The sequence below is a fragment of the Panulirus ornatus genome, chromosome 61 (assembly GCF_036320965.1).
Source record: "Panulirus ornatus isolate Po-2019 chromosome 61, ASM3632096v1, whole genome shotgun sequence".
Taxonomy (NCBI): domain Eukaryota; kingdom Metazoa; phylum Arthropoda; class Malacostraca; order Decapoda; family Palinuridae; genus Panulirus; species Panulirus ornatus.
In genome coordinates this window covers 2,565,240-2,592,932 of record NC_092284.1, presented here as the reverse complement: position 1 = coordinate 2,592,932, position 27,693 = coordinate 2,565,240, and the positions used below count along the sequence as shown (strand labels likewise).

Genomic DNA, 27,693 nt, shown 5'->3' with positions numbered 1-27,693 from the left:
TATAGATATCCTAGTCTGAACCAGTTACTCATTTTATAAACTAACCCCTAGGGGGTGGATGAACAGCTGGGTTGACTGTGGACCGCCTGCCACAACCAGGATTCGAACCTATTTGCTCGACCCGGGACGACCTGTGAAAATCATTACACTTTTTTTTATATACATATCTAAGTATTTCTATGTGTGGAAGTTACACAAGTAACTATTTCACTATCTTCTTATTGTTGTTGCTGTTATTATCAATACCATTATCACTATAATTATGATTATTATTGTTATTATCATTATCATCATAGTTTGTTGTTGTATAATTTTCACCAACATCGCTGCTATATTGATATTACTATCAACTTTGACTTATTCATTATTGTATTTATTATCTATGGTGACAATATGAGAGGATTTGGCAAGACTCAATCTGCATCTACATTTATCATTGGCTCTAGGGACATTTAAAGAGCACCTATACCGCCATGGATTTATTGATGTTTATTAAGAATGTACGACTAATGAGTTATTCCTTTTTTTATCAAGTGAAAGATTAATGTATCAATTATCAAATTCTATGGGATTTTCTTATATTATATGTATATAATTTAAAGATTTAAATTTCGAATCCACGCGGGTTGTAACCTACTGTATTTAAGATGAAGTAACATCTTGAGAAATACCAATTTTTTAAGAATTTTCCTATAAAAACGGCACGCGGGGTAATTTACATATATCATATAGATAATAAATTATTCTTTGTATTTTCATTTATAGTAGAAATTAAAGGATATTGATGATATATTAAATTCGTCCTCGGGTACACCAGCGGAACCGTTATTGGAACAAAAACAAATACAGACATGGCAGACATCCCACCGAGCAGACAAGAAAAGTCTCTAGGTTTATTAACGTCCAAATTCGTATCTCTTCTTCAGGAAGCCGAGGATGGAGTCCTGGATATCAAATCTGTGAGTAGAGGTAGAGGTAGATGAGGATCGTGAGGTGTAAGAGCCTGGGGTGAGGGGTGGGTGACATGGGCCGCCGCTCAGCCTCAGATGACCACAAGGTACATATTTCCAGCCTTGTAGCACGCCACAGCTGCTGACCCTTAGGATTAATACCCTTACTCTGGCCTTAGACCCACGTGTTCTCGTCTGAGGGAGACTCGTAGGGATAGAAACCAGTCCGGAGGTGTCGTTGTGTACAATTAGGTGGTTGGTGGCTATTCCCACGGCACTCGGGAGATAGTGAGGGTAGTTCCCTCATGGCGTGGTTCCTAGTGAAAGGTTTTTGATATTAATGGACGTCATGATGTAATTGCTGCTATGGCATTGCCAGATATGTGATGCCTTAAATTCTTAACCTGTGGCAGGAGGGTTTTGGGCTATGGTTGCGCAATGACCGTGCTTAATAGTATTTATTATGTAGTATTATATGTAAATGCTGTTACATATGTACTATTAATACTGGGAACTTTTTAAATATGTATCTTGATGTAGTATAATTTTTTTTTATACCCCAGGCGGCATCAGTTAACAATTATAAACAAGTTATTAAAAAACTTGTTTCACGTAATGAAATATATTTATATACCTCTGTAGTTGATTATGTAAGTTATATGCAACTCACACTTAGTCAGTAAACCGAAAGTTGCTGTGCTCAGCGGCTAAAGGAAATGTAGAGCACAAGGTTGAGTTCCTGTTTCGGTGCATCATACAGATAACTTATGTGTTTGGTTTAAACGCATGTCATTGAACTCTATATGGCTGTATAGTATTGGTACCACTATTGTTAATGGCTGTCAACTAAAATACGTGCTGCTTTCTAGTAATTTACCTGCTCAAGTAAACAAAATGTACGTACTCCCCTGGGCCATGATTACTTTTAACATCCTTTGGAGACTATGAAATTATTGTAAGTAGTTTAGAGGTAGGAAATAATGCACAAAATGGTCTAACTTGTGTGATATCTTGCGTTGGCTGACGTGTTTGTGCTTGTAAGTTGATCGTCTGCAGGTGGGATATTAACAAATATTTATAAAGAATAACTCATGGTAAGGTTATGAATTGAATGGAGGTATATCCTGACATTATGAAATGCTTGGTGAGTACAAGAATAACATGAAATATGTGTATAATGTAAAAGAATATCCTTTAAGAATATGAGGTATTTTTTTCCTTTTCAAGTCTTCCGTAACCATAAGGAGTTACCTGGTGTTAGTGATGATGATGACCTGATTTTAAGAATGTGAGGTATTTTTTCCTTTTCAAGTCTTCCATAACCATAAGGGATTACCTGTTGTTATTCAAGATGACCTAATTTTCAGTCGTCATAAATGGAAAATGTTGTTACGTAAGCTGTTGTGTATTGAGAGCTCCCTCTGTTCAGTTGAATCCCTGCCACTAGGGGGAACAAGGTGAGGTTTTCATAGGTTCTGTTGGTTTTACAAGTGTTTGAATAGTTCTTATACTAAGTAAATCTAGACTTTCATTGATCTTCACACCCCACACCACTGTCACATTAGAATTCCTTAATATCTTAAGCTTGTGGTGATGTACAGCTCAACTGGACATATGTATTATAAAAAATCCACCCATAACCTGTCTCACCTGAGAACAGGTGTGTATATATTAGTAGAGCTTTGGCAAATGCTGGCTTGTTATCGTCATATTGCCCCTCCATAGTCACAGTGACAATTTTCACGTTATTCGGTTTGAATTACCTGCATACCTTCTAACATTTATCACATTAATCTGTGAGTTTCTGATATCATCCACTATCACAAACTACCTCTAAAGGTCCCAAAGGTCTGTTGGGTGTTTGAATTCCTCCGTATTTATGTATGTGTGCCAGCAGTGGGTATTACCAAAAAAAAAAGAAATAAGGGTTTGACGCAAGTACACTCTTAGTGAATGGTGAAAATATACTATTTAGCTTTGATTTGCATTTGCAGTATCCGTAATCTATATTAGAATCATAAACCTAGCACGTACTCTGGGTTTCCGTGGTATTTCATTAGGTATGTCATCATGACATGCATGAAACTGGTTTTGGTGCATTATACATTTGTTCATCTGTTCCTGGCATAGGGAAAGTTAAAGTAGTATGAAAATTATGAGAATTGTTGCACTTTCAGTGATTTTATTGTAAGAAGACTGGAGCAGTTATAGATATGTTCAGTGTTTTAAGTATGTCTTTGCCATTTGTTGTGACATGGGAAGTTGAGTGAAGTTTTCATTTGTACTTTTTATCTTAAGGCATTATCTGTATGACTTATTTTTACATTATTCAGCCTCTTATTTTTCATGATCTTTATAGCCCTTCCCACTGTTGAGTGACTTGGTATCATAGGATGAAAAATTACGAGCATGTGTAAGCTGAATGTTGGATTACTGGGCACAAGTTTCCACAGCCGAACATCCATTTGAATCAGATTTATGTGAGCTCTCTTGTGTTGGTAATAGTCTCTGGTTTTGGTGTGCCATATGTGACAGCCAGAGATGATGCATGCAAATGTGGATGTTATTTGCTAGTTGCAGTGTTAACTGCCTCACAAAGGTGGCAGAGTCAGTTAATGTATTAGATGTTTTTTGAAATGTTAGTTATGATATTTTTGCTTCCATCCATGTGCTGTAGCCATGTGTCTTTGTTGTCACTCAAGGTAAAGTTAGGTTTGGTTTCTTTGGTTAGGTTTCTGCCACAATTTCTTTTTTGTTATATTTGACCCCACAGTTTCCCTGAGTGTGAGAGTTCTCTCCACTTTTGTCTGACTGATTTAAGATTTTTGGCTGAAAGCATTAGGTACATTTCTCTATGGTATTGTTTGTATCTTAATTTGTAAATAAAGTGGCAGGGTTAAAAGAAGTAATAAAGTATTTTTATGACTTCATCAGTTACTTTTCACAATTGATATGCATCTGTTACCAGATGAAATATGAATGACTGTGGTCTTTACAGGCTGCAGATCAGCTGGCTGTGCGGCAGAAGAGAAGAATATACGACATTACAAATGTGCTTGAGGGGATTGGGCTGATTGAGAAGAAGAGTAAAAACTCCATTGTATGGAAAGGAGGGGGGCCAGGCTCTAATACCCAAGAGTTCACTGACCGTGCCACTATGCTTAAGGAAGAGATCTCGGAGCTTGACCAACACGAGAAGATGCTTGATCAACACAGACAGGTTGGTTTAATGGTTGTTAAACTTTGATGATTAAATTGTACTACTGTATTTGTGCAGTTGTACTGTGCATAAATTGTATTTATGGTTTCAGAATGTATGAATAAAGCATTAAATCTATTTAGCTATAGCAAATTGTAGGTCCTCAGATAGCATTAATATTAGAAGGGAGGTCTTCTGTTATTCTGGAAAGTATTTGAATGCATTTATTATTTATTAAGAGTACACAGAACAAATCCAAATTCAAGCACACATAAAATCTGTGAATATACTTTTTGTCTAGTAAATGAAGAGATTTGTCTTGTGTTAGTGTTGCATCTGCTGGAGGGGGCATTGAGATTTACTGGGGTTAGGTATCAGTTCAGAAGTTTAAAGTAGTGACATAACTTTGCCATAGGTAAGCATTGACATTATCAGAATATTTTTCCATCTAGCATGTCAGCTGCCAGCAAAATAGTTGTGATAGCAAATAGGACAGCCAGATGCCGTCAAAGTTGCTGTCCCTAGGACTTCAGTTGGGTAGATGGAGTTCCCCAAGGGTATGAGTAATGACTTTACCAAAATGGAGAAGTTTCCTTAAGGTGTGGTACAAAATGGAAAATGAAGAAACAAATCAGAAGCACAGTGATCATTTCTGTAGAGTGGTCTTCAAAATTTAGAACTCAGCAGGTGACCAGAAATATAAATGAGTAGAAACTGTTACCAAGTTTGTGTTTTATTTTTTCACATTGTAATTTATGCCAATTGGAGCTTCTACAAAATTGGACACTACCAGCTTGGAGAAGCTCTACAATGAAGCATCAGTAAATGAAATTGTTTTACAAAGGGATGTCTTGTAGGAAAGGACTGGAGAAGGGACTGCTTCTCGGGAACTCCAATGGATATGTAGAGCTTCAGTATTTGGGAGGTTCAGCCTGGCAGCCAGGCTGTGGAGTTGGCTAATCATTTATTTATCATAGATTGGGTGCACGTTCTTGGTTGAACATGAGGCAGTCGTTTGAAAAGTGTGTATTTCAGTGTAACAAAAAAATCTTACTTTGTGCAGAGTGCTGTTTACCTGTACCAAAAATACATGGTTGACGTGTACATAGCATGATTTCTGTGATCATCCCTGAATCTGGGTGAGATTTGGTCAGGATGATTATTGGGTATCATTAATTGTATTGAACTATTCAGAAAGGTTTTTGCCAATTGATATACTTGATATTTTATGAGTTGTTTTCTTAAGTAAAGACAGTTATAAATTAAGCTAGTTCCATATAACTACAGGATATGTATTTATGCTGTCTTTCCTTATTCATAGAACTATAGACTAAGAGAAGTCCATAATATTTTTATAACCTTTGATGTGGGAGTCTAACCTGCAACTTCTAGATCTGGCATCAATTATTACAAATGCATGTCAAACACCCTGTCCACTGAAACACCAAAGCACTTCAGAAGAAGTGTTCACTGATAAGGCTTCCAGGATATTTGGCACACATGAGCTTCCACTAGCAAGGCAACATGGAGCTCGGATTTCTTACCTGAGCTGTTACGGGTACGCTTGCTGGTTGCATAATTTACAACTATGAGAGTGCTTCATTGAGTTCAGAGAAAGATACATTTTGTAGTTATGGTTTTTTATTTGTTATATTGGTACTTGTTAAACCAGCTTTCATTTTTCCAGGTCAAGACAAGTGTACAGCATATATTTTGAGTATTTTTACAGGTTTTCAGTTGTTGAAAAAGTGGATATTTTGTATCAGAATTTGGTGAAAAAGGTTTTTCTTATGCACCCCTGCTTTTTTGGAGAGGGCATATGCAGTTTTGGTATATTATTTATGACAGCCAGAACGTGGATATGAGTAAATGAGGCCATTGTTCACATGATACTTCCGTTACCTTGCTAAGGTGGAGAACAGTGAACTGACATAAAAAAAGAAAATGACTTGAGGAGCTGTCCTTACTTTTGTAATGGTGTATGAATTATAAGGCCAGAAAAAAGTTTTGCCAACAATTGATCATCCCACCCAAGATTTTAACAGCAGCACCGCCACCTCATTTTTATCTGTTTCATCTTTGTATGGTTCTTAATATGGTTATGGATACTTAAAAAAATGGCTTCTAATGTTGCTGGTCTGTACTGTCTAAAGAACACAAGATTTCTTGTAATATATACTATTTTCCCATTTGTTTTGAAGGAAGTGAAGGAAAAACAACCATAGATATGTTTCTTCTTCATTTTTGAGCACAATTTTCTTTCAGGTAATTTGTAAATATCTTTTATTACTTATGGTTTACAGAATTTGATAACAAAGAGAACCTGTATGTCTTTGGTATTTATTGATAAGTTTTGAGTAATTTTTACTGATTTTTCATGCTGATATAATTTTTTTTTTTACCTGACAGTATGTACAACAAAGTATTAAGAACATCACAGAAGACCTGAGCAACTACAAGATGGCATATGTGAACCATGAGGATATCTGCAACTGCTTCCAAGGAGACACACTGCTAGCCATACAGGCACCTTCCGGAACCCAATTGGAAGTTCCTATTCCCCAGATGGTATGTTAAGAGTTTTATCTTTAGTGTACTGTTTTTGTTTGATTTGTTTTGTACCTCTTAAAGATGAACAAATATGAGAATTCAGTTCCTATTCCTCGGATGGTATGGAAACATTTTCGTCTTAGATGCTTTGTTTTTGTTGGATTTGTTTTGCTTTGTATCTTCTTTTAAAAATGAACAAATATGAGAATTCAGCTTTGAACACCCAAGTCTGAATCTTACTAATTTTGTTACTGAGCAGTTTTTGAATAATGAGATTAGTTTGATAATTTATTTTTGATGCCATTGTCCACAGGTAAATGGTGATAAAAAATACCAAATTCATCTCAAGTCAGAGAGTGGACCAATATATGTATTACTAGTCAACCAAGAGCAAGAACACTCTCCACCTCTTGTGGTGCAGGTCAGTAGGATGGATTCTGTCAACAGCATTGCATAAGATTTGCAAAACATTTGAATGCTGCTTCATGCTACCATTGCTCCTTTGACCATTTTACTTTGTGCTACCATTGCTGCTCTGACCATGTTGCATGAATTAAAGTTATGGGACTGAGACTATCAACCTTCAGTCTTCACTGTATAACTTTGGGCATGTGGACCTATTAGAATGGGGGAAGCACATGGCAAAGTGTAAGAAAGGCAATTTCTGTAAATATGGATTGTTAAAATTTGCTGTGTACATAGCATTGTTGGTATTAAAGCCAGGAATACCATTGAAAGTGTTCATTTGGATTCCTAAAGAAACAGCCAGGGATGATAACTGATTATTTGCTGTAAGTCAAGTAAGTGATAATACAAACATACTACGGCAGATGATGGCCATGTGTGTTAAATCACAATTACATTGGCTGTCATTGACACAACACTTTAACACCATCACCATCATTAATGAAATGGATACAGCACTGTTAGATTAGCTGTTTAGGTAATTTTCTGAAAGAAATGCCAAAGATAACTTTGGTTTTCTTTTAATGATATTCATAGAAAAACATATTTGCTTTTGATAGTAACATTGGGTGATATACTTAACAGTGTTGACAGTTGCCTTTAGATTTTGAAACATATGTTGATATGTACCACATCAGCTTAGATGTCTAAAAGACTCTTAAGCAAAAGAATGGAAGTGACTAAGAAATTAAGGTGCTGTTATGCATTCACAAAGTTTAATTCAGTTATTGATTGATAGATAGTCTTGGACATTATCATCAGTGTCTGTTTACATTAGAAAATAAAGAATATGACTGTGAATGTTTTGTTTTTTGAAAGATATGTGACCTATTAGGAATTGACCTTAATGTTTTTCTTTTCTTAATGAATTAAGACAATTTTTTAAGTGTATTAACCCATTAAGTGCTGATCAGGGTAACGATTGTCTTTAGGATGAATGAAATTTGCAGATTTGAAATACTGAGGAAAAAAGTAAGCTGATTATGGCCACATCAACTCAGCACGTCATAAACGTTTGAACCTTGGCGCAATGCTAGTCATTTAATCTTGCTGCACCACCATAGTGTCATCCTGCGCTCTTGTTTTACTCCAGTCTGCCTGAAGACAGAGTCTTCATTTAGTGTCAAGTTCAAAATGGTCTTGTATGTCCAGACCATGTTTTTGGCTCCTATTGCCATACTAGCCCCACAGATCTCATGTGTTTACTCTAGATTTGTAGGGTGGGGCTTGGGGAGTGTGTGATTTTTCCTGTTGAGGTTATCTACAGCAAACTGAGAGGCTTCATGATCGTTCCACAGGCTGTTTAGAGTTGCAGGTGATAGGTGGTTTCCATATGTGCCTCTAGAAAGCATGGGCTCATTCAAATGTGGAGGAAATTTGAAAACATATGCATTTGTGCTCAGCATTTTCCTAGAGTGTGCATATGACCTCTTCTTACCATGATAATATGTAGGGAACTGAGAAGCTTCAGGATCTATCAGCTGGCCAATTAGAGTTGTAGTTGAGACATGGTATCAATATATGCCACTAGAAAGCATCAGCTTTTTCAGAGGGGGACAAGAAATTTGAAAATGTATTTGCCATATTCGTTCACTGCACTTTCCCAACAAAATGTATATATACAGGGATAGCAATGAAGGGTAAATATGCTGCCTAAAATTACTCGAGTATCAAAGACCAGTGTTGAAAATTAACTTGAAACTATCAAATATTGAAGGCACTCTAACTGTATCTTCCTATCCTGATGATACAGGCCCACACACATCTGGGTTATTTTCCATTATATATAAGCTGGAAATACAAATGCTTTTTTTAACCCAACAGCCTTCACTTCTAAGTTACATCTGTATTGCATCGCCTATCAGCCATCTTAATACGAATGTAAATATTTTTCTTTTGAAAAGTCGTGTCATACGTAGTGATTGTATCCGCTTTGTTTTCCCCCAGATCACTATGGCGGGTTGTCTGTGTCATCACGCTGACTTCCTCTGTAAAGGTATGGGACTGCAACCGATAGCCCTCAGTCTCCACATATATTTACCAGAACATTATTTCTTTAGGCTGATCAGGGATTGTTTGAATATGGGACTGATACTGATCATCTTCCAATACTTATCTTATCATTACTCTTATGAATTCATTAGGGGGTTTAAAGTTATGGGACTGAAAGCCTTCCCTTCAAGTATAAATTAGAAATGTAATAACCTTCTGCTTTTATAGTTACTCAGTTGCAATTGCCTCTTTCTAAAATGTTTGAGCCTCTGAGGTTTATGACAGTTTCATTTCATATGAATGGAACTTATTTTTTTAAAGTCAAGTAAATCTTTGAGATGTTTTAATCATCGCTTTAAAATGTGATACATATGTGTATCTTATACTCCCATTAAAAGGAACAAACAGCTTACTTTGCATTTTGACAAGCAGAATAAAAATGTTGTGAAATGGCAACTCATACATAACAACAGCTCATAGAGCGACAGTTTGCAATGCCAACGTTCAAGAATTAAAGTACATATTCTTGTTGTGGCAGTAAGGCTTTGCAAAAGTAATAGATTTGAGAAAAAACACCTTCCAAATTTAACATTTTGAATGTTCTTTTCCATTCGTAATGAAACTTTTGAAGATACTGTAAGGTTTTTTAATCACAGTGCATTTTATGATGATGTTACATCCTAGAAGCTCTGGAAAAATCATGTGGAATCACATTCCTTCAGCTGATAGTCACCTTATATGGAACACCAACTTTACAGCCAACAATTTTTATTGTTCCATATAAATGAAAACTACTTAGAAACATTAACACACATAGTATACTATGACGGAGCATACTGTATCAACAAAATACAGCATTGCATACTGAAATGAACGCATTCTATCTTACAAGTGACCTGCAACTGCTTGTACTCACACTGGAAATGCTAAATGTGCTTTTGTCGGGACACAGAATTAGATTTATTTTGGCAGTGGCTATGTGAAACAAATCTTAAATTACTAAGCTGTACAGTGATAGAATACATGATAAAAAAATCTGATGTACCATCTTTATTTACTGGTATTTTACTATTAAGATACTGCTGCTGCACAATGTGTTGAAAGCCAGTGAAAGAACCAGGTTGATAGTTTTGATATGCCGTATGAAACGTCCAGTATTCTTTTCTTTTGATGGTAAAATTAAAGAGGGTAAGTATTTTTTCTTACTCATGTGTTCCATAATGAAGGTAGAGGAAACCAATTTCATTTGTATCCCAGTGGTGAGAAAGTGCCATGGCTTGTAAACAAAGGAATTTTCTCATCTTCCACTGCATTTAGGTTGCCTTGCATAAATTTATGGTTAAGAGGGCAAATTTATTTGATTCATCATGTGATATTAGTATTTACTGGTGTATTAGTACCTAAATATGCTTATGAATGCAGTTCCATCTGATTCCACCATCATTTTAACACTGATAGTCACTCAGGGTTGGTTAATTTCTTGGCATCTTTTTTTTTTTTTACAGTAGTAATAAAAATGTCACTATCTTTAGGTTTGGGAAAGTTCCGATTTAGGGGCGCTACAGAAATGGGTACCCCTATTTTTTTCTTTCTTTCTATATTATATTTATTTTGCTTTGTCGCTGTCTCCTGCGTTAGTGAGGTAGCGCAAGGAAACAGACGAAAGAATGGCCCAACCCACCCACATACACATGTATATACATACATGTCCACAGTAAATTTAAGTTTCCTAGGGAAGTTAAGTCAGGTTTTCATACAGTCTTCCAAGATTGGCAAAGTCCTCCCCACTCTCAGTTCGATAAGTTCTTTTTGGGTCAGTTGATTTTTGATATATGTACCCTACACCGTACAGTACACTGACAGTATTTCAGAACAGTATAGCCCTCCCTCCCCACTATTAATTTTGGGAAGGCTTTCAAAGATTTTGTTGATATTTTCCTTTTTTTGTAACTTAGCATCTTCCTAGCTCAGTATAGCCCTCCTTACAATAGTTAGGTAATGTTTTATAAAGGGCAAATTTTTGGTCAGGAACGTAACCTCCCCCAGTAACATAAGATTCAGTGACTCACATAATGACATTGCAAGAGGAACAGTCCCTTGGAAGATAATCCTGTCACTAAGCGAGGGCCCTTAGTAGTTGCACTGACCAAATTATATGTATGCAGAATGTAAAGTTGACATTATTTGGGCAAGTTTTGGGTTTTTGCTCTGAAGCCCAGATCAGTGTTCTATATCCGAGCATAAATTGATGTTAGGTGCAATGGAAAATTATTGGTGGGATCTAAGGACAAATAGAATGAGCCTATGTGCATTTGATGCTAGAATTTTCTAGTTCTACCTACCTCTCTATCTGTCTGTCTATCTATTTTTCTGTCTGTCTGTCTATATCTCTGATACCTGTTCCCTCTGGGAACTCCTTCAGGGGTGGCCACAGTAAAAGTCTCCATTACTGGTGAAATCCATTTAAGTTGAATGTAACAGCTTTCATGAAAACTCACAGATTGTTAACCAGAAATTTTTTTCAAGCACTGGGTCAGGTGTGGGATTGGAACGTGTCTTTTCTTGGAGTTGGAGATCTTCCCATTCATTGAGCTAATGTCAGTTCTTAGCCAGAGTTAAAAATAACTAGGGCTCAGTTAATGAAGTTACAGTATAAGGAAATTTTGAGAACTGGATGTGTAGAGAGTTTTGAAGGAATGTGGTAGTATTGATGAGCATGATGGTCAGTTATGTATGGTGCTGTAGGTCAGAGAGGAAAGGAAGGAAGGAATTTGTCTTGTGGATTGCAAGAGAAATTGAATGTTCCATAAATGGAAAGTTTAAGGATACTTTTAAATCTGCCACTCATCGGTGCAGTTGAGTGTTCTTCAGAAATGATCTTTATCATTAGCACACCAAAGGTGCCATGTCTTGAGAATGGGCTTTCAGAATACAAGGGCCCATGTGGGACAGAAACTGGCCAACAAAAAAACAGTAATAACCATGGCTGTCATGCACCTGCCAGGGCTGCTTGAACTAAGATATATATATATATAGGAATGACTGACAAAACTTCCATAATTGGATGATCGCCAGTAATTATCTCTTTTCAAAATGTTTATACCAAGACTTTTTAGTTATCCAGTCCTACGGTAGTTGGAAACTTGTAAATTTCAGGTCACTTGCTAGATGAGGTCATTTTGGTCTTGTCCAACTTGAACTGATAGTTTTCTACAGTGTGAATATGTAGTGAAACTGCTGGAGAGAATAGAATACTTATGATGAGATTTTTATCATTAGGCAAGGATAGCTCTTTGAGCTCATTGCATATTCCAGCACCATCTGGTGTTCCCAGCAGTCACCCATCCAAGTACTAATCAGACTCAGCATTGCTTTACTTTTCTGATTGTGTGTAAAGTGGTGTCTCCAACATGGTATGGGTGTTTGGCAGAGATGGAAAAGAGTAATAGGAAAACATGTGTATGTACTTTTAGTATGTGACAGAAAGGATTGATAGTGAAAGATGTTGGTGAAAAATGGCGCTACCTTGTTAACATGGGAAATGACAATCAATTATTGCCACCCCTGTGTCAGTGAGGTAGTCCCTAGAAAACGGACAAATAAAGGTCACATTTGCTCGCATTTAGTCTCTAGCTGTCATGTGTAATGCAATGAAATGACAGCTACCCATCCACAAACAACCTGGGAGCAGGTTTTCTCTAATGCACATAGAATTGAATATGATGGCATATTTAAAGTTATTAATCTTCTTTCTTATGTTCTTTAATTTTCTCAGTATTATTCTACCATTATGTGGGTGTTCAAACATGTTCACTTGTAAAGAACAACAATATGGTACGTCATTTCTGGAAGTTTGAATCATAACGATGTGGTATGTGTACTGATGCTTTGTTGGGGACTGTCAGCCCCACCACATAAACTACATTGGATATACAACCTGCCCCCTGAGCCGCCACCTTTCATTCCACTTACAAGAAGGTGGAATCAAACAACATCATGAACAAAAGCATGAAACAAGACTAACGAGGGAGATTTTAGTGAATTACACCAGTAATTGCTAGTTGCAGTGATTGGAGGAGACTACAGATATTAGAAGCCATTCACATTAGAGAGAAAGCACCTCTCATCAACATCCAGACAAACATGACCACCACCATACTGCTCTTTGATGGCCCGCCAGTAAGATATATATCTAATGCCACTTTGGGACGGGTGGGATGTCTTTCACCTGCCACAAGCTACCAAGTCCACCATTTCTGGACAGCAGGAATGCGATGCTGATCAACCTGGTCCTGCGTTATGAAGGTCAGAGAGAATTAGATGAGCCCAACCTGACCTCAACTCCACATCCGGACAGTAGCTGTCTCACTTGGCCCAACTTAACATATTAAGTGATGGACTTTCTATATTCCTACCTCGTTTAATATTGTTCTTCTGTGTTTCCTCAACTGTAAGTTTTCTGTTTCTGTTTCCATATTTTGTATTTAGATTTTTTCTTAATTGTTTTGATTTTAGTGTTTTCCCTTGAAGGTGAAAGCTTGGTTGAAATAAATGGATAACTTTAGACATTTGGTGTTTGAGCACCCACCTAATGGTAGAATAATACAGAGAAAATCAGAGAATATAAGAAAGAAGATTAATAACTCTATTTTTTTTTTTTTGCCGCTGTCTCCTGCATTTGCGAGGTAGCGCAAGGAAACAGACGAAAGAAATGGCCCAACCCACCCCCATACACATGTATATACATACGTCCACACATGCAAATATACATACCCACACAGCTTTCCATGGTTTACCCCAGACGCTTCACATGCCCTGATTCAATCCACTGACAGCACGTCAACCCCGGTATACCACATCGATCCAATTCACTCTATTCCTTGCCCTCCTTTCACCCTCCTGCATGTTCAGGCCCCGATCACACAAAATCTTTCTCACTCCATCTTTCCACCTCCAATTTGGTCTCCCACTTCTCCTCATTCCCTCCACCTCCGACACATATATCCTCTTGGTCAATCTTTCCTCACTCATTCTCTCCATGTGTCCAAACCATTTCAAAACACCCTCTTCTGCTCTCTCAACCACGCTCTTTTTATTTCCACACATCTCTCTTACCCTTACGTTACTTACTCGATCAAACCACCTCACACCACACATTGTCCTCAAACATCTCATTTCCAGCACATCCATCCTCCTGCGCACAACTCTATCCATAGCCCACGCCTCGCAACCATACAACATTGTTGGAACCACTATTCCTTCAAACATACCCATTTTTGCTTTCCAAGATAATGTTCTAGACTTCCACACATTCTTCAAGGCTCCCAGGATTTTCGCCCCCTCCCCCACCCTATGATCCACTTCCGCTTCCATGTTTCCATCCGCTGCCAGATCCACTCCCAGATATCTAAAACACTTTACTTCCTCCAGTTTTTCTCCATTCAAACTTACCTCCCAATTGACTTGACCCTCAACCCTACTGTACCTAATAACCTTGCTCTTATTCACATTTACTCTTAACTTTCTTCTTTCACACACTTTACCAAACTCAGTCACCAGTTTCTGCAGTTTCTCACATGAATCAGCCACCAGCGCTGTATCATCAGCGAACAACAACTGACTCACTTCCCAAGCTCTCTCATCCCCAACAGACTTCATACTTGCCCCTCTTTCCAAAACTCTTGCATTCACCTCCCTAACAACCCCATCCATAAACAAATTAAACAACCATGGAGACATCACACACCCCTGCCGCAAACCTACATTCACTAAGAACCAATCACTTTCCTCTCTTCCTACACGTACACATGCCTTACATCCTCGATAAAAACTTTTTACTGCTTCTAACAACTTTCCTCCCACACCATATATTCTTAATACCTTCCACAGAGCATCTCTATCAACTCTATCATATGCCTTCTCCAGATCCATAAATGCTACATACAAATCCATTTGCTTTTCTAAGTATTTCTCACATACATTCTTCAAAGCAAACACCTGATCCACACATCCTCTACCACTTCTGAAACCACACTGCTCTTCCCCAATCTGATGCTCTGTACATGCCTTCACCCTCTCAATCAATACCCTCCCATATTATTTACCAGGAATACTCGACAAACTTATACCTTTGTAATTTGAGCACTCACTCTTATCCCCTTTGCCTTTGTACAATGACACTATGCATGCATTCCGCCAATCCTCAGGCACCTCACCATGAGTCATACATACATTAAATAACCTTACCAACCAGTCAATAATACAGTCACCCCCTTTTTTAATAAATTCCACTGCAATACCATCCAAACCTGCTGCCTTGCCGGCTTTCATCTTCCGCAAAGCTTTTACTACCTCTTCTCTGTTTACCAAATCATTTTCCCTAACCCTCTCACTTTGCACACCACCTCGACCAAAACACCCTATATCTGCCACTCTGTCATCAAACACATTCAACAAACCTTCAAAATACTCACTCCATCTCCTTCTCACATCACCACTACTTGTTATCACCTCCCCATTTGCGCCCTTCACTGAAGTTCCCATTTGCTCCCTTGTCTTACGCACTTTATTTACCTCCTTCCAGAACATCTTTTTATTCTCCCTAAAATTTAATGATACTCTCTCACCCCAACTCTCATTTGTCCTCATTTTCACCTCTTGCACCTTTCTCTTGACCTCTTGTCTCTTTCTTTTATACATCTCCCACTCAATTGCATTTTTTCCCCTGCAAAAATCGTCCAAATGCCTCTCTCTTCTCTTTCACTAATAATCTTACTTCTTCATCCCACCACTCACTACCCTTTCTAATCAACCCACCTCCCACTCTTCTCATGCCACAAGCATCTTTTGCGCAATCCATCACTGATTCCCTAAATACATCCCATTCCTCCCCCACTCCCCTTACTTCCATTGTTCTCACCTTTTTCCATTCTGTACTCAGTCTCTCCTGGTACTTCCTCACACAAGTCTCCTTCCCAAGCTCACTTACTCTAAATATGCTGTAGTATTCAATTCTATGTGTATATTTATATTTATATATGAGGTGAAGGGAAAGTGGAAAAGGGAAACCAACAAGGAGATGGAAGCACAGAGCAAGTGTATGTAGGATTAAGTGAGTTTAAGGTTGTATAAAGATTCTTGTGGAACTACTTTGCTGGTTAGTGAGAGTTTGTTTGATAAGAATTAACGGGAAGAATTGGAACCAATATATTTGAAGGAGATACTGCAGCCATCACTCCATTTTGAACCTTTGGAGATGCATGCATACTGTGGTGTTGCCATATAAAGCTTTATGTTAACCAAATGCTCTTAAAGAAAAGATGGCATCTCTATCCATTGTAGGTTCCACCACCACCTACTGTAATGAAACAAGAAATGGAGGGACGGGGTGTAAAGAGGGTAGCTTCTTCCCCTCCTGTCCAGCCACCTACGTCACGCCCTCGTACAACACCACAGAAAGGCATCACTGCTCACACACCAGTGGCACGGAGCCCATCACACCCAGAAGTAAGTACTGCTGTCCTCTTATAGACTCCATTGTTTGTATGGTATTAGAATATTATGTCCTAGGTTATCAGTAGGAAAAATTTTCTTTCGTTCATACATGTTCATTGTCTCCCACTTAGTGAGGTAGTGTCACAAACAGGTGAATGAGCCTTGGGAAAGAGAAGTGATTATGATAGGTGAAAAAAGGTCAAAATTCTTTTTTTAACTGGTTTTGAAAAAATACCAAACACACGGGTGTATTCTGCACGACTATTTAATTTTGCATTTGTAAGAATTACCTTTAATTCTACTGCAATTTGATGGGATTGATCTTGCTTATACTACATTCATATCATCATCAGTTGTATCAGATGAGGAGATAGACAGAGTGCTTGGCTGCTATGAATATGTATGTAGGAGGAGGATGCTAAAAGTAGATTTGAAGTAAAAATAAGGGTATTGGGTAATAGTAGTCGGTGGAAACATTAGATAGGAGCTTCTAAACAGAATGTGCTAGAGTTGTCCTCTGCCTGTGACCTCTTAAGAGTGAGGCACTGAAGGCTAAAGAAGTGGCACTGGAGTTCACTAGTTAAGGAGATTCTATTGCTGTCGCTACCCACTTGAGGGAATTTCAGTTAGGGGAACAGGCATTAGAGATGCAAGTAGAATAGTTAGATAGACACTACCCTTGGTTATGCTAGAAATAGTGAACATGTATGAAAGTATAGGAAGAAGGTAAGATAGAGGTAATTTTAGTTGAAGACCATCATGTGGCACAGTGGCCATAAACGAGGAAAGAAATATTGAAAGAGTGAGATTACTCCAGGGAGGCATACTAGGAAAAGTAGAAGTAATTGGAGATTAAAATATTTGTAAGATAAAGTTTGAGCTTATGCTGAATTTTATATCTATTGGATTTTGTTTTATGTATGTAACCAAAGAAAATAACAGAACTGTTGAATGAGTAGAGACTGAGAAATGGTTTTATTCAAACTGTGTCATTTCTTTTCTAATTGACTGTAATGGGAGTGATGCATTTCCTGTTTTGTCACACTCACAATAATGTGTTTTGTAGGGTGGTGATGTAGCAGAAGCAGCTACAGTTTCTCGCAGAGTGCCCCGAAAGGCTTCAGCAGGAGTTAGCAGTGTCACTGAAGCCTTGGCCCCCAGAAGAGCACGCAAGAGACAGGAGGCAGCTGCAGCAGCTGCTGCAGCGGCTGCACAGATGACTCTATCAGGTAGTTATTGCATTTGGAAAGTTGAGTAACCAAAGGTATAAGAGAGATAATGTACTCGTTCATTGTGTGCCAGTCGTATTTTTCATTTTGTTGTCCTGTGACAGGCTTCTTCACACTATATTGGTGAAAGATTTTCCTTGTAAGACAAAAGTGCACTGAAACAAGAATACACATACACTCACCCAGTGCTCACTTATAATAACCAAACGCAAGCATATGGATGACCTGACCAAGAGTTGTCCACCCAGGTGAACCAACTTTATTCAGTAGTATATATAATGATGCTCTGAATCAGGAGACAACTGTGAATGTTGTTAAATGTTTAATTAACGGTACAGCAAAATAGAATCATATACAACAGTGCCCTTGAAAGTAAGCTGAAAATTAATAAAAGTATAGATGTTCTCTCGGCAACAGTTCAGAGATGATCTGGGTTGCCATAGTAAGTAAGAATATCAGATTGCAGTTATGATGACTAAGGACTTGGGCTTCATGTAAGGAGTTGATTGGAATAATTATTGTACATGTGCATCCACTTAAACATTTAGCATCAGTTAAAGATATTACTTGTGGCTTCCTAAATAGGTATGAATGGTCATTGTCTATCTCTTTACCCCATATATTTCATTTAAGGCCTGGCCCCAGTGGAAGCATTTATCTGGAATTGGAGATTTTAGCATAAAAAAGATGATTTCGTCATCTCTGCATTGTCATCCTCAGTTATTTATTAAACTTTGTCGCTGTCTCCTGCATTAGCAAGGTAGCGCAAGGAAACAGACGAAAGAATGGCCCAACCCACCCACATACACATGTACATACATAAATGCCCACACACGCACATATACATACCTATACATTTCTATGCATACATACATGAACATACACAGATATGTGTACATATTCATACATGCTGCCTTCATCCATTCCCACTGCCACCCTGCCACACATGACATGGCACCCCTTCCCCCGCATGCATGCGAGGTAGCGCTAGGAAAAGACAACAAAGGCCACATTTGTTCACACTCAGTTTCTAGCTGTCATGTTTAATGCACCGAAACCACAGCTCCTTTTCCACATCCAGGCCCACAAAATTTCCATGGTTTACCCCAGACGCTTAACATGCCCTGATTCAATCCATTGACAGCACATCGATCCCGGTATACCATATCGTTTCAATTTACTGTATTCCTTGCACGCCTTTCACCCTCCTGTATGTTCAGGCCCTGATCGCTCAAAATTTGTTTCACTCCATCCTTCCACCTCCATTTTAGTCTCCCACTTCTTGTTACCTCCATCTCTGACACTTACATCCTCTTTGTCAATCTTTCCTCTCTCATTCTCTCCCATGTGACCGGTACACCCTATGTCAATCTTTCCTCTCTCATTCTCTCCCATGTGACCAGTACACCCTAAATACCATTTCATTCTATTTTTGTAACTTTTAACTCATATCAGTCTTACACATGTATCTGGTATGACTGGGACCAGAATCCTACACACGTTTGAGGTACTTGCTAATGCTTCCCTGGTACGCTTGGGACCAGAGTCCTGCACACATATGAGATACATGTAAATGTTTCTGACCCAATTTTGAATCTTTTGGAGGAACCATGAGCCATATATAAATACTATATATTAGCAGTAATAGTCCACCCTAAGAAATTTCACTGCTGTCAGTTACCCTACAAGCACCATGGCGGAAGGACTTACTTGAATATCCATTTGGCAGCTGCAAGAATGTTGCCTGTGCATGTGGCAGCCATAGACATAGATATAAGTATATAAGTCCAAAACATCACAAGTTGAAGAGCCACAACTCAGGGCCCTGGTGTATAAAGCTGCAGTATTTTCCTATTCATTGCACCCTTTAGCTTTGACTTGACTGCATAATTTGCCAGATGAAAGTTTGGTGGTAAGGTGGCACATAAGAGGCTCAGAAACCAAAAGGAAGAGTAAAACTAGGTGCAGAGCAAGATTGGAGGTAAATGTGGAAGGAGTAAGTATGAATGGGAAAATGATGTGAAAGTAGAGCATTCATGTATGTTTATTGGCATGTGAAGGAGCCACAGATGGATTGCAAATAACAGGAAATAGCCTGGATGTAAAAGGTATTTTTTAAGTCTTAGGGAGAGGCTTCTAATTCAATTGAAAGTTGGAATAATCAGTATGAATGTGAGTTTCCGTATAATAGATTTAGTTATCTTTTTTCTTTTAAATAGATGTAGTGGTTAAACAGGAAAATGTCGAAGAAGTACTTCCAACTCCTGTCGGTAACATCAAGCAGGAAAAGCTGGAAGAAAGTTCAGCCTCATCCCCAGCATTTTCACGTAACTCAGGTATGTTTTTACTGTTATTTGGCATCTTTTATTAACAAAGAACTAACAAATAGGAATAAATATAGACTTTTACTTTTGTTTTGAAGTTTTCCATACATGGATTCACTCATTAGGAATAATGCCTGATGACAAGGTCATGCTCATCCCCAGAACTGCACTTAGTTTGACTGATAGATGGTGATTTGATGCAACTTAGTCATTTAAAATCTTTTTCAGCACCAGATGCTTAGAACCTTGATTTTTTTATGATTTTTATCCTATCAACTGTTAGATTGATAGTCTTTCTTTGTCCGCTACTCATCTCATGAATATTCCTCTTAATTACTAAGGTCATCCAACATTCTATGTATTCTCTGTGGGGTTACCATGTGCTAATGACCTATAGGCCATGCATTTTTAAAGGTGATTGTATGGGTGTTGAGGAGAATAGAATTTTTCCCCTGCACCTTTCTTTATGATAGTTCAGCTGGGTATTTGAATTGTGACAGGAAAGTTTAATTTTATGGCAATAAGGATTGTCATGTGGTGATGGAAGCAGGCCTTTAAGGATAATTATGTGATGATAGGAGAAGGCATATAAGGATTATCAGCTGATGATGGGAGCAGTTAAGGGTTGCTTCTGTAGTAGTAAAAACCATATATACTAGATTGGGTTCAGTATTTATATTTTAGTATTTATATTTTATTCATTATATTCATTATTATTTTTTTTTTTCCCAAAAGAAGGAACTGAGGGGGCCAGGTGAGGATATTTTAAAAAAGGCCCAGTCCTCTGTTCTTAACGCTACCTCGCTAACGCGGGAAATGGTGAATAGTTTAAAAGAAAAAGATATGATTGCTGTTTCCTGCATCAGCGAGGTAACATCAGGGAACAGACTAAGACCCAGCCACTCACACACATACATATATACATACTTGCATGTACATGTACATATGTTTATACTTTGTCGCTGTCTCCCGCGTTAGCGAGGTAGCGCAAGGAAATAGACAAAAGAATGGCCCAACCCACCCACATGTACATGCTTATACATACATGTCCACACACACATATACATCTCAACGTATACATATATATACATACACAGATATATACATATATACACATGTACATAATTCATACTGTCTGCCCTTATTCATTCCTGTCGCCACCCCGCCACACATGAAATGACAACCCCCTCCCCCCCACATGTGCACGAGGTAGCACTAGGAAAAGACAACAAAGGCCACATTCGTTCACACTCAGTCTCTAGCTGTCATGTATAATGCATCGAAACCACAGCTCCCTTTCCACATCCAGGCCCCACATATATGTACATATACATATTAATATCAACATATACACATATACATACACATACACAGACCTTTCCATGGTTTACCCCTGACGCTTCACATGCCTTGGTTCAATCCAATGACAGCACGTCGACCTCGGTATACCACATTGTTCCAATTCACTCTATTCTTTACATGCCTCTCACTTTCTTGCATGTTCAGGCCCCAATTGCTCAAAATCTTTTTCACTCCATCTTTCCACCTCTAATCTGGTCTCTCACTTCTCCTTGTTCCTTCCACCTCTGACACATATATCCTCTTTGTCAAACTTTCCTCATTCTCTCCATATGTCCACACCATTTCAACACACACTCTTCTGCTCTCTCAACCTCACACTTTTTATAACCACACATCTCTCACCCTTTCATTACTTACTCGATCAAATCACCTCACACCACATATTGTCCTCAAACATATTATTTCAAGGACATCCACCCTCCTCTGTACAACCCTATGTATATCCCATGCTTTGCAACCATATGATATTGTTGGAACTACTAATCCTTCAAACATACCCATTTTTGCTCTCCCAGATAACATTCTTTCCATACATTCTTCATCGCTCCTAGTATGTAGGTAATAAAAACTTCACATGTTAGATTTGAAAAGTAATGATGCGTAATTTTTTTTCAGATACTATGTTGTCATCCATGTATACCAGATTATGTTAAGTATGTAGTAAAAACTTTGCATACTTCTTATGAAAAGTAATGATGCATATTTTTCTTTTCAGATACTATGTTGTCAACAATAGGAGAAGGGTTAGTTGAAGAGCTAATATCAACTGAAAGTGAGTATGTTTTCCTCATTTATTTATCAGCTTCACGTCTATAGTGAATGAGGTGGGATAGGACAGATGAGTACACCCTCACATGTTATGTATACATTATTTTTTTTCTTTTATTATACTTGATCACTGTTTCCCATATCAGCAAGCTAGTACCAGAAAACAGACAAAGAATGGCACCATCCACTCATATATATTTATTTATTATATTTTATTATACTTAACCACGGTTTCCCACATCAGCGAGGTAGTGCAAGGAAACAGACGAAGAATGGCCCAAATACTCATATACACGCATATATATATATATATATATATATACATAAATGCCCATACATGCACATATACATACACAGACACATACATATATACACATGTATATATTCATACTTGCTGCCTTCATCCATTCCCATACATGCACATATACATAGATATACATATCAGTATATACACATATACATACACATTATTATTATTATACTTGATCACTGTTTCCCGTGTTAGTGAGGTAGCACCAGGAAACAGACAAAGAATGGCCCATCCACACATATATATATACATAAACACCCATACACGCACATATACATACATGTACATATCAACATATACATATATATATATACATACACATAGAAAGATGGAGTGAAAAAGATTTTGAGTGATCGGGGCCTGAACATGCAGGAGGGTGAAATGCTTGCAAGGAATTGAGTGAATTGGAACGATGTGGTATACCGGGGTCGACGTGCTGTCAGTGGATTGAACCAGGGCATGTGAAGCGTCTGGGGTAAACCATGGAAAGTTCTGTGGGGCCTGGATGTGGAAAGGGAGCTATGGTTCCGGTGCATTATTACATGACAGCTAGAGACGGATGTGAATGAATGTGGCCTTTGTTGTCTTTTCGTAGTGCTACCTCGCACACATGAGGGGGGGAGGGGGTTGTTATTCCATGTGTGGCGAGGTGGTGATGGGAATAAATAAAGGCAGGTGGTATGAATTATGTACATGCGTATATATGTATATGTCTGTATGTGTATATATATGTATATATTGAGATGTATAGGTATGTATATTTGCGTGTGTGGACGTGTATGTATATACATGTGTATGAGGGTTGGTTGGGCCATTCTCTCATCTGTTTCCTTGCACTACCTCGCTAATGCGGGAGACAGCAACAAAGCAAAATAAATAAATGAAAATAGATATCGCTACCCATTGAGACAGAGTTAGCTGTCTTCTGCATGCCAGGCTTCATGATTTTCATATTTTAGGTGCCTATTGATCCATGAGATAAGACCTGTTTCATAGTGCATCTCAGTTCACAAAATGCACCTGCTGTGCATTGCCATCAGTTATTCACTTTGAATCTTCAGAACTTCTAGCCTTTGGTAGTTAGCTCTCTGTTATTTCTTTATGTGGATTCCTTTTTCCATCATTTGTTCGACCATCAGCCCCACATGTATTCACTCTTCAGAGGTTATACCATTTTAATAGACTTTTCCTTGCACTTTTTGATAACCTTCATACTGCATACTGTAGACCTTTTATTTATGTCCATACTCTTAATTAGCCTTTGATACCTAATAGCCATTTCCTTCCTTACTAAGAGGGGCATAGGGAACAGACAACATAATTTTGACTGCTGTAATAGTTATCCCTCTGTTGTGCTCTCATTTGAGGTATGTGTACTTAGAATTCTGCCTCATAAAGTGTCTTATCTGTACACAGTAATGGGAATGGTTATGAAGGCACTTTCCCCATTTTGCCAGAGGTATGATAGCATCTTTTGTTACTGTGACCACTTTTTTTTTTATGCTTTTCTGTTACCATCATGAATCATCATTACTCCTACAAAGTTAGTCTTTTACATTTCCTAGTTTATCCATGTTCAGACTAATATTACAATGAGATTGACCTGTTTTAAGCAGAAGAAATTTGTGTTTATTTGCATTTCCTTTCAGGATATTCCACACCCATTACTAACAAACCTCTGATTCACCTGACTGAATAACATAATCTGTTAATGTCAGTTACGATAATAGTCTCCGCTGTTCTTTGTTATTGATATATTCCATAGTTGCCATATCACATTTATTTCAGCTATTTTCTCAGCATTAAACATTCATGGTAGCATTACACAAACCTGACACCATACATATTTATAACATTACTGACTTTTACCATTTTTTCTATGCTCTCGTAGGTAGGTACATGCACTACTGCCATTATAAAAGTTCTTCCCTGTACTTAACAGCTTTCCATACAGATCATAGACAATTACCATTTATCGTTTTTTTACTTTCATCAGTAGATACTTACACTACCTGCATAAAGAAAGTTCTTATCTGTACTTAGCAGTTTTCCATAAAAATGACACAGTTAACTCTTACTAGTGCTTACTTTCATCAGTAGATACAAGCACTACTGGCATAATGAAAATTCTTCTCTGTGCTCAGTAGCTTTCCATATAAATCTCAGACAGTTGACTTTTGCCATTGCTTACTTTGATAGGTAAGTACATGCACAACTGGTATAATGAAAGTTCTTCTCTGTACTTAGCTACTTTTCAAACTGATCATAGACAGTCATCACTTCAGGGTAGATTTTTGTTTAGTTGATATTCTTTCTGTTCAGTTATATTTAATGTCTATGCTATATGTATATGGGATCCAGCCTCTAAATTTATTCACACATCCTCAACTAATGTTCAGTGTATCGAAGTGAATAATGTTTTCCACATCACTGTCTCATGCACTATATCTGGCCGATTTATTCTCTTCCAATTATGCACTGATTGATTTACCATCTACTTATTTCCCTTTGATAAGCTGTGGAAATCTGTATTTTTGTTTTTCCCAACTTCTACGGTCTGGCATCAGCTTTTAAGAGTTGGCTGCTTGTGTGCCCCCATTTCAACATGAGTCACACAACAGCTAGTAGGTAGCCAATTCCCACAGATGTGCTGGCAGCTTTGGGATTGACAGCTTGACTCTCTTCTTTTCATAACTGAGTCTGCCAGAAAAGTTTCGTTTGAACTTCATCATTCCTTTGAAAGGCTAGATTAATGATCCAGTTGATGGGAAAGAAAAAGTGTATCAAAGGTGACAGCATCTTTTCTTCCCATGGATAATTGTGATTCTTGTATAATATTGGCCATCTGTCTGTCCCTTCCTATCATGTTTTTAATTCTTATGGCTATGCTTTGGTTGCCAAATGTATGTATTTGGCAGGAATGTGTAGGAAAGGGAATGGGTACAACCAGAAACCAATGCAGCTTATTTTTGTCGTAAGAAGATAGTACAGCAGTTAACTGTGATTAATGCAGGACATTTTTTCCAGTGTTTGCACCTTTGCTACGGCTAAGTCCACCACCATCGGAGCGAGATTACATGTTCAACTTGGATGAAACAGAGGGTGTTTGTGACTTCTTTGATGTTCCCATGCTAAGTTCACTTAGTGCTGACTTACAGTGAATTTTATGAAGTTTAAAGTTAGGTACTTCAGATAATTAAATGAATTCACAATGAGGGCAAAAATGTCTTTCAAGTAGGAGAAAGGAACAGTATTGAAAGTAATGGTCACTGGGTTGATTTAGAGGATTGAAAATATGTTGACTAACCTTGACACTATGGCAGCCCTCTTGTGTGAGGACGTATTAGCTAGTCTGGGCTCCTGAATAGTCATTGACTATGGAGTATAAAAGTATTTACCAAAACATTGACGCGGATTATGCTTGAATATTACTGAAGTTTGCAAGTGTGCACAGGAAAAAAAAAGGTAATTCAGCTTGAGATGCTTTAAAGTAATAATTTAAGTAGTTTGAATTTAGATTCAGAATTCATTGAAATATGTTTATAAGCAATATTAGCTTGTGATTGTCCCACAAGACAGGTTTATCTTTGAGTTGACCATGAAACTCGAGCATTCCATGTAACGTAAGTTTTTAGGTTTGTACTATCCATAAAGTGGGTAAAGGTCCAACCAGTAGAGAAGGTATAAGCCCAATGCATAATAAGGCTTGATTTCAACATTGAGTAACAGATTGGAATTTGGTTGGTCTTCATGAAAGGGAGACATCTGATGCATATGTTCCTATTTTTTGAAGGTATTTGTAAGTTCCTTTTAATGGAAACATTGCTGCATTTGGGTTTGACTGCCAGAATATGTGATAGCCCATATCTTGTGATATTTGTTATACATCATTGTGGTTTAGTAAAGTCATTTATCTCCAGTGCACAGTGTGATGGTTGGATTCTTTTCATAACTGAAAGATAGAAAGATTATTGACATATTGCATAAGTCTTATGCCCTCACCTAGTCATTACCAAGGATTGTTTGATGCTGTTTTCTCTTTTTGTTTATTATTATTAATATAATAGTAAATGTACCATTATGTTCTGAAGGAAATCCACAACTGTATAAATTGCATTACATAATTTAACTTATTCATTGAACTGGCGTGTAAGTTAGTATAGAAGTTGATAAAATCTTCATGAAATGTCAACGCCACAAGTATTGAAATCATGTATATATGTTTTATTATTATCACTGCATAACACCTGGATCCCATCTCCAGGAGCTTGTGCATCTTTAAGCTGCCTTGCAGTCAGTAGCAGGAAAAGATTGGACTCTTTTGGAGTGAGAAACCCTTTATTGATATTACACTTTAATGATACAACCTTGCTGAAGATGAATTTTCACTTGTGGCATAAGCACAAGCTGGCAGACCAGTAATGTCTCTATGTACACAGGATAAGAAAGGAAAAACAGAGAAACTCTTAGACTGTAATGGACAAGGCAGGAGAAAATCCAAAACAATTCCATAAATTTTTGCCTTTTGTGACTATTTGCCATTTCCCATATCCGCTAATGAGTCAGATAAAAGAGCAGCTAATCAGGTTAAGGGGATCAGAGGGAAGAATGTAAAGGTTGATGTAAGGACTAGAATAACTAAGTTAAAAGTGTTTTCATTGTGGGACACTATAACTGTCATTAGTTAGATGGAGTTGAAAGAGGTTTAAGAAAATACTAGATATGTAGAAAAGGCATAGAAAAAAAAATACAAGGGTCATGGTCCTGATGAAATTTCACTGTGCTGAAGATTTGTGCATATACAGCAGAGAGATCTTGAAAAGCTGTACAAGATGTCGTCGGAGAGGCAAAGTGCTAAGGGAGCGTAAAAGGGTAAACACCATACCTGTTTGTAATAAAGGAGACCAGGAACAAGCATTAAACTACTGGGATACTGATCTCATTGATGAATTGATTGTGTAAGGGTTTGGAAAATAAATGGTTAGAAAGCACGTGGATGAATATCCACAGAAGAGTAAGTTGTAAGTGAGAGAGAGCAGTGTTAGGGAAA

General features: G+C 37.8%; 1 protein-coding gene across 1 annotated transcript; it reads left to right on the top strand.

The window, feature by feature from the left end:
- Positions 1-830: 830 nt before the first annotated feature.
- LOC139767477 (transcription factor E2F5-like) lies at positions 831-27,362 on the top strand. The gene is made up of 9 exons (XM_071696896.1): positions 831-959; positions 3,949-4,170; positions 6,559-6,717; positions 7,013-7,120; positions 16,498-16,662; positions 17,717-17,879; positions 20,099-20,215; positions 22,281-22,337; positions 25,671-27,362. The coding sequence occupies exons 1-9, from the start codon at positions 852-854 to the stop codon at positions 25,802-25,804; spliced, it is 1,233 nt and encodes a 410-aa protein (XP_071552997.1). The 5' UTR covers positions 831-851; the 3' UTR covers positions 25,805-27,362.
- The last annotated feature ends 331 nt before the right edge of the window (positions 27,363-27,693 follow it).

What these genes read in the sequence shown, in the direction of transcription:
- LOC139767477 (XM_071696896.1), top strand. Translation starts at nt 852, where the DNA reads ATGGCAGACATCCCACCGAGCAGACAAGAAAAGTCTCTAGGTTTATTA. An exon ending in TGCTTGATCAACACAGACAG is followed by an intron (nt 4,171 to 6,558) that starts GTTGGTTTAATG and finishes TTTACCTGACAG; the next exon opens with TATGTACAACAAAGTATTAA. An exon ending in AGAGCTAATATCAACTGAAA is followed by an intron (nt 22,338 to 25,670) that starts GTGAGTATGTTT and finishes CATTTTTTCCAG; the next exon opens with TGTTTGCACCTTTGCTACGG.